The sequence below is a fragment of the Trichoplax adhaerens genome, genomic scaffold (genome assembly GCF_000150275.1).
Source record: "Trichoplax adhaerens TRIADscaffold_24 genomic scaffold, whole genome shotgun sequence".
Lineage (NCBI taxonomy): Eukaryota > Metazoa > Placozoa > Uniplacotomia > Trichoplacea > Trichoplacidae > Trichoplax > Trichoplax adhaerens.
This window is the reverse complement of record NW_002060965.1, coordinates 273,859-282,937: the sequence shown is the minus strand read 5'-3', so window position 1 is coordinate 282,937 and position 9,079 is coordinate 273,859. Positions and strand designations below refer to the sequence as shown.

Here is a 9,079-nt window from a genome sequence, read left to right as displayed (position 1 = left end):
ATGGATAGCTCTAAAATTCAAGATATTCAAGGACAACGACAAAAAGGACTATTACTAGTATATAAAGAGCTGGATGATCAGGCTTTAGCTTGTTTTCATGATGCATTAACTAAACTTCAAACAATCACTGACCAGTTAGACGATCGAAATAAGCTCCTTTGCGATTTACTTCTTGATTCTGCTGTTTGCTATACATGGCAATATCGTTACGAACAAGCTTTTGATTTATGTAATCGAGCAGAAGAAATTGCAAAGACTTTAAAAGATGACATAAGGATAGCTAAATGTTTCGATAATCGAGGATTTACGGAAAACATGAAGTATCAATTTCAAGAAGCTATAGACAGTTATAAAACCGCAATTAATTTAAAACTACAAGCGACTGGAGATAATACAACTGAAATTGCAGATACTTATGAAGGCATTGGTGATGTGTATAGTTGCTACAGTTTCGTTAAAGAGTCTATAGAGTACAACGAGAAAGCGCTAAAAATTAGGTTAACAGAATTAGGGGAGAACCATATACAAGTTGCTGATTCTTATTCGCGTATTGGTTTACTATATGCTGAATATCAACGAATCGATGAAGCCTTATCAAACCTAGATACTGCTCTAAATATACGGTTAAAAATATTAGGAGATCAAGATTTATCTATTGCATCACTATATGATTCAATTGGAGACATTAAGTGTAAGCAAGGAAAATTCAGCGAGGCCTTGGAAATATATGAGAAAAGTCTGAGCATGAGAATAAGTATCGTTGGAGATAATGATATACATATTACCGATTCTTATATGCGTCTATCTTGCGTTCGAGTGAATGAAGGCAACTATGATGAAGCAAAATCACTTCTAGAAAAGGCTCTTAAGATTCGATTAGCTAAATGGGGCGAAAATAGTTTACAAGTCGGGGATATATATTTTCAATTTGCAATAATTTGTCGTCATGAGGATGATTTTGATGAAGCAGAAACTTTGTACAAGAAAGCCTTAGAAATTAGAAAAAATATTGCCGGAGAAAAGAGTGTGAATCTAGCTGATATATATCTAGATATGGGAACGAATTTGATCGATCAGGATAGAGTCGATACTGCAAAAGAGCTATTATATAAAGCCATAAATCTCAGAAAAGAAGTTTTAGGAGATAAACATACATATGTAGCTGTTTGCTATCATACTATTGGCGATTATTATTTTTCACTAGATGATTATGAAGAAGCTATAAAGATGTATAGAAATGCTCTAGAAATTCGGGCTGAATTATATGGCGAAAATAGCCCGAGTGTGGGTGAGACTTACTTTGAAATAGGTGCTAGCTATGAAAGCTTGGATAAAAATGGATTAGCTATTTCTAATTATGAGAAGTGTCTTAAAATCTTAATAATGCATTTCGGAAAAGATCATGAAAAGGTTGCAGAGACCTATTACCGATTGGGGAAGGTTTATTTAGAAATAAAAAAGCAAAATGAAGCCTTGATTTCGTTTGAAAGTGCTCTAACTACTCGACTCATGTTATTGGGAGACGATAATTTACAACTAGCAGAAGTTTATCATGGAATCGGAATGGCTCATTTGGCATTAAAGGATACAAAAAGGGCTGATAAATTCTTTCAAAAAGAGTTAGATATTCGTCAAGCAAATTCAGAAGAAGAAAACGTAGATTATGCTCAACTCTATCTGTGGATGGGCTTTGTTGCTGTAGCTAAAAATCATAACGATAGGGCTACAGAGCTGCTAGTGAAAGGATTAGACATTATGTTGAATGTTTTGGAAAGCGATCCCTGTGGAGAAGAATTATTTCTTTTTTACGATACTATCGGCTGCAATTATGCCGCGTTAGAGAAATGGGATGCTGCAATTACAGCGTTTAATAAAGCAAAAGATGTTCTTATTTCTAATGAAAACGTTGATACACTAAAAGCTGCTGATATTTACAATCATCTTGCAACTGCATACTATCAACAGCATAGGTACAGCGATGCTCTATCCGAGCTGCAATTAGCCTTCAAAATAAACTGGCGTTATATAAATGATGATCCACTGAAGGTAATTAATACCTACAGGACCATGGCAAAATGCCACTTAGAATTGAACAATGTTGAAGAAGCTAATAAAGTGCGGAGCTTTTTAAAACTGTTGGAAGCTAAAAGTGGAATATCTTTTGAAGAATAACAGAAAGATCATAATTACCATTACAAAATTTTATTCTAATCCTTAAAGGAGAGTTTGTTATGATTCTTATGCTATCATTGTATTTCACATAATACAGTAAGTGCAATAGAGTTTGTAACATTATGATCTTATATAGAAGATGCCTAGTATAGTAATATCCTAATATACGAATACTTATCATATACCGTTTAAGTACTGTATTGTATTACATTCATAATGTACGACATCATGACTACATATAGACGACATGCTATACATATAAAGACTTTATCTCAATCCCATCTAAAACCTATAAATACCCCTGTACGCTAACTCGTTAGTCAGTTCCTACATTCCTGCTATCTCAAATACCTTATCTATAACAACCATATCATTGTTAGCCTGTAACTTGTATCTCAATAAAATCCTTTATACCTTCTATCATCGTCTACCTTAAAATACTTTACGCTACTTAAAGAAGATATCATTACAGAGTTAACTATAGGGTAAATTTTATCTTCAAATTTTAGTTTATCATTGCACCTTACTGAAGTTACCAATCGATAATTTAGGGTGTTGAGATTTTGTTAATGATCTAGTGACTTTGTTGTGTCTATGCATATGGAATAGAGTAGTACAGTACATCCATAAGGGCTTTCTTTTCAATAATGAAGGCTTATAAGAAAACCATAGACGTGCAGTGAGAACACTTTCGAGACCAGCTAATCTTGAATCGCTTCTTCAATAATCACAGATTTTTGGTATAATTAAAACAAGTTAAATAGTAAGTTACTGCGGATGTATTTAAAAGTTCTTAGAAAATTCTTGTTTATTAAAAATATTGAATTTGAAGTTTGCAAAGATGCATCTTTGATTACAGTCGCAATGAATAAAGTAAATCTACAGCTATAGAATGCCTTATGAAGATTCCATCATATTAAATTACTGATAACACTAAATATTTTAAGCTCGTAACGAACACTTAGACTATTGGTTAAATATAAAAATGTTTGTTAATATTGCACCATACTAAATTACTAATAGTCACTACATATTACGTGCTACTAACGAACACTTATACTATTAATTAAAATACTAATTAAAAAAAATAGCTTATTAATAGTCAGTCTTATCATATTAAACTACTGATAATGTAACGTTTTAATTGCTCAGTTACTATCTCCTAGTTGTACACGAAGTTTCATACTTTTTGCATACACTTAGAATAATGACTATTAAAAAGCTACACAAACTTCTAGCTGTTTATAGTACTTGTGAGGCTGTAGTCAGTCTAATTTGCAGTATTGCTTTACCTCCTCAGTTAGTAGGAACTCGTTAAGTAGCTAGTAAATTAGTTCAGTCGATCACAAAGACAAATTTGTGACAATTACGTACTGCTCTAAATATGCGATTAAAAGTATTAGGAGATCAAAATTAATCTATTGCGTCGCTATATGATTCAATCGGAGATATTAGATGCTACAAGGAAAAGATAGCGACGCCTAGGAAAAATATGAGAAAAGTCTGAACGTAAAAATAAGTGTCGTTGCAGAAAATAATATACCTATTGCTCATTCTTATATGAATCTAGCAAGCATTTGAATGAATGAAGGCGACTACATGCAGCCAAATCACTTCTAGAATAGATTCTTAAGATTTGATTAGCAAAACAGGACGAAAATTGTTTACAAGTCGCTAATGTATAATTTCAGTTTGTAACTATTTATAGTCATTAGGAAAACTCTAATGTAAGATTGGCAATTTATATTATTTGCATGATTACGAAGAAGCTATAAAGGTGTACAAGAAAGCCCAAGAAATTAGGGCTACATTTATGCTGTGGATAGTTCAAGCAGTGTGACACTTATTTTGAACTAGGTGTAAGCCATGAAGGCTTGGATGAAAATGAATTAGCTATTTTTACTTATGAGAAGTGCTTAATATCTTCATAAAGCATTTTGGAAAAAATATGATAAGGTTGCTGAGATACATTTTCGTTTGGATAGACAATATTTAGAAGTAGAAAAGTTAAATGAAGTAAAAGCTTCCTTTGATTTCGTACCCAGTGATGGTCTCCTGCTATTACTATTGGTTCGCCTACGTAAACCCAAATTTTATATTTGGCTATCAGATACGGCATTAACTGGAGAATCCCAGTCTTTACTCGAAACAGTACAAGTGCACTGTTTCTTCCTATTAGTCACCCTACTGTACTACTACATTTAACTGAAATCATTGCAACCGCCACCACTCAAAGACCCTGATTTATCAGTTGTAGATGCTTATCATGACATTGGAAAGACTTATATGTCAATGGAAGAGTCAGAACAGGCCAAAGCAGTATTCCAAAATAGCTAGAAATTGGTCAAGTAAATTCAGAAGAATAAGACAGGGATTTTGCTACGCTATATCTGTCCCTGGGCTTGGTCGCTGTGGCTAACAATAATTACGATAGTACTGCAGAGTTACTAGAAAATGAACTAGACATTAGATAAATATTTTAAGAAGATACAGTTAATGGTTAGTGCGGGATTATTAGATTATTATGATGCTTTTGGCTGTAATTATTTTGGCATGAAAAAACTTGATGCGATAGCAGCATTTAATGCCAAATTGTTCTTGTGAGTGCTCAAAAGGATGTACTTTAGTGCATGCTGATGCCTACGATTACTTAACGACTGGCTACTGTTTCCAATAGAAATATAGTGATGTTCTGTCGGAGTTGCAATCCTCTTTAGAGATATACAGCCATTATGCCAATGAGGATTCTACCAAGATAATTAATTGATATAAGACAATAGCAAATTACTACATGACAGTAGAAAATATGGAAGAAGCTACTATAGTACCGGACTTGATAAAAGAAATGCAAGCTAAGAGTGGATTATGATTTTAAGGTTAAATGCGAGGAGGTCAAAAACGATAATAAAAATATCTAATCCAAACCTTGAAATTGAATGAGCCACAGACTTGTAAAATTCATCTTATAATTGCAAGCAGTTAAAGTTGTCAGCAGATGACTGTATAGGATTAGAATTTGTCTTTGCCGTCTAGTGACTATAGTATGTTAACGTACATCTAAATAAAGCAGTACAATATTTGCATAGGTACTGTTTTAGGATGTTTATGGTTATCGCAGAATTCTATGGATAATATTTACGAGCTGTGTTTGGTCTCAGATCTCCTTGAAGCTATCACGGCGTTATCCTGTAGGGTGCAGCATAACTATTTTAGACACTTAGTGATGGAAGATCAATTTGTAAATACAACGCTTGCAAGAGTAAAAGCTATGTGTTCATCAAATAAGTGTTTTGATGTTTCATCTAATTAGAATAATAACAATCACCGGCTACTGAGAAAAAGTAGCAAATACCTTGAAAATTAATTGAAATTGTGTAGCCACAAAAGTTCTAATATAGTGCTTATCTTGTCTATACTATGTTAAGTGGATGCTCCATTGAGTTTTAAGGTCTTATATCAAAATCTTACTTGCTAATGGTAGTAACATTTAAATAGTACTGTATGTTCAGAAATATGAGTCAGTGCTTGTAAAAATGCTACCGTATGAATTGGCATAGGTTTAATCCTGCTGCAGCTATTTTTATCTCCTTCATTGAGGAGACAAAGGAAATCTGTATAAGCTTTATACTTCTGTGAGATCAATTTTTTACTGCAAGTAGCCATCTCTTTCCTCTCGAGGGTATAAAATTCACAACTGACTAATTTAGGAGTAAGGCCTTCTTTCCTAGCTAGTCATCTAATGCCTTTATCTAGTAAATGTTCTAGTTCTTACGCGTTTACGCACAACTATGAACACTATAATTATATATTTAAATTTCTCTATTATTCGATAAAAAATGAAATGTTTTTTATTTTTCTCAATAACCCATGTCGGGTCAACAGGAAAATTAGTTGAATCATACATTAAAATACTATTTAGCATTTATGAGTTCAAGTAAATTTCCCTCCGTGGAACTGCTAAATTGACAAAGGCATGTCCTTATATCTATTGATAAATACAAATGCGTTACAATTAACTCCTTTAATGGGATTAAATGCTCAATATTCAGATATCTTAAATCGTAGCTAATTCATTTCTAATACATTCACTAATCAACGTTAAGGCAATGAAAAAATTCGTTCCGTTTAAATGATTACAAGCAAGTAGAGAACAGGTAATAAAGGTAATTATCGGATGAAGTCCGGTAGAAGCTAATTAACTGCTTGAAGATAAAAAAAAGATTTCTTCTGTGTGGATGATTACAGCAAAGTAGAGAACAATTAATAATGTAACTGATGGCATGCAATCTAAACGTAAAAGTTAATGACGATTCTTTAAAAGAAATTGAGAAATATATTCACTAACTGTACTATGCAATCAATTTTTAATTCGAATACATAGCTTTCTGTAATGATTTTGTGGTTCGATTAATGTTCCAAATAATACAACCACACAAAGACTCCTAGAGAATTAATTAACTAATGAATTAAACAGTAGCTCTAACACATGGACAAACCAGCTCAAGTTTCTCGCCATATTAAATTAACCTAAAATAGTACCGTATGGTAAGTCTTAATCTTTGCATTTTGTAACAATGAAGTCAGTTATAAGAGTAAGCTAAGAATGCAAACCATGATAATTATATCGTGAGTATTAATACAATTAAGCAGAATATTAGGTATCAAATGCAATACAGCGCATTACAGTCTCCCATGCACCAGTAAAATGCACAAAAATACGTTGAATTGAAATACTGTATGAAAAAGGAATGATTTCCTTCATTTAATAATAAAACTGAAATATATTCTACAATTTGTTGCAATTAAAGATATCTTGAAATAATTATAATGGCTTAGTAGCGGTTATTCATATAACTTTGTATAATATTCGCTTTGTGTTTATTCCGAAAACTGATATCAGACTTTACAAAGTAATATGATCGAAGGATCTTATAGTTCATAATCGAATACAAAAATTGCCATTATTGCATTTTAATTGGAGTATAAATTATTTAGTGGTAATACTGTAAGAAATTAATGAGGTATATTTACTTACAATATAATTAAAATTAAAACATTAATAATAACAAATTTCTTGATAAATTTCATGATGACATTTTCAGTATCTAAGCGCTGGAAAAGTAGAAAGCATGAACTGAGTAATTTTATACCGATGAAACTTCAAGTTGATTTCTTTACAGTTTACTAACTGCAACCAATTCCAGGTATTAAAGATGTGATTCGATCAGCGAAATAGGAGCATCATTTAAACTTACAAATCCTATACTTTAAGTACCGAACCGTAACCGATATAAAATGAAAAACTAGTAAGATTTCAATATCATAAAAGAAGTTGATAAAAGACTTGGTTAATAATAATGTAAGGAATTAAATCGATAGAACTATCGTACGGATACCTTGCAAAGATGGCGTAGCCTAATATAAAACAATTTTATATTGGTTTAGTCCTTCCAATTGTAAATGCACAAATTAAAGTCTACAAATTTTATTTCTATCACAGATTCTTATGCGATTACTGACGTTATAATCCACCTTAAATGCCGGTGAAATTAATGGAAATATTTTAATCTGATATTGTAGCAATAATACGTCTAACTAAACACAATTTCGATTTTAATTCATTTATGTTAGTCATAAATAATTTACATAGTATTTACACTTTATTAATTTTTGTAGGCAAAGGTGGAATCAAGTTTCACTTGATTGCGTAATTATAATGATAGAAAAACAAAAAAAGTTTTGCATATTAATTATATACTGCTTTTAATGTAAACATTGCTTACTCAATCAGTTTCATAAACTATTCATAGAATCCGAGATAGAGCCTACATCGAAATAATAGAGATATTATACATTTAAAAGAAAACCATTTATAGGGCCACACATTTGTGGCTCGAGCTTAAAATGTAATCTTCTCTAACTGATTTTGGGTGAATAATTTTCAAGGCACCATTTTAGACTCTGATTCAAGATTTTATACTGTAACTATTACATTGTAGAAGCAACCGGTATCATACTACTTTAATATCAAGCCAAACATTTCAATTACGTATTTGGACTACATAAAACCTTCTAAAATGCGTATTAACGGATTGCAAGCTTAAGCATTGAATGCTACTGAAACATACTGGAGAAAGGATAATAGAAGTCGATTCTTTAACTCCCGATATCTTCTAAGACCCGGTATGCGCTGATTTAAATCCTGCAAGGCATCATGCGGCGAAATTATCATCACATACTGAAGCAATTCAAATGTATTCTATCCTGCAAATGTTTGCATTGTAAATCAATGATAATTTTTCTAGAGATTTACATCGTTCTATAAGTAAAATAATAGGAAATAAGAGGTTTCAAATTTAAAAATATTGCATAGATCTAGAACAATTTTTCAGTAGAAACTTTCTAGATTTTAATAATTTATTGTACCATATTGAAACAAACGAATTTTATCATTCATAAATAATTCTGTACAGCATATTTGATTAATAATGATTGATTACTCCGCTAGGAAAAGCCAGACAATCACCTCCATATAGCAGACGATAAGACCTTTATTCCTTTTATTCTCAATAAATAGTTATGAAATAAGATAGAAATTTTAGCATCTTGAAATTGAACTTAAAATAATTGAGGTAAGATATATGCTTTATTATAATTTTTATAAATAAAATTAGGGTGTTTATGGCATAGACATGTAAAAAATTTAGTAATTTATTGGAATAATACATTAAGTTCGATAACATTTAGTTATTTAGTTTTTATTAGTCATTGTCGTAGTTAAATTTCTTTACTTAAAAACTATTCCTATCACAAATTTTAATAAATGAAATCCGTAATTTTAATGAATCTAAAATAAAATTATCATAATTACTATTATAGTTGTAGTTAAAACTTTAGGCATTTCATC

General features: G+C 31.4%; 1 protein-coding gene across 1 annotated transcript; it reads left to right on the top strand.

The window, feature by feature from the left end:
- On the top strand, positions 1–2,492 carry TRIADDRAFT_61443 (uncharacterized protein; the record flags this gene model as incomplete). Its single annotated transcript, XM_002117424.1, has 2 exons — positions 1–2,046; positions 2,415–2,492. 2 exons carry the CDS (start codon positions 1–3, stop codon positions 2,490–2,492), a joined length of 2,124 nt encoding a protein of 707 aa, XP_002117460.1.
- Positions 2,493–9,079: the final 6,587 nt, after the last annotated feature.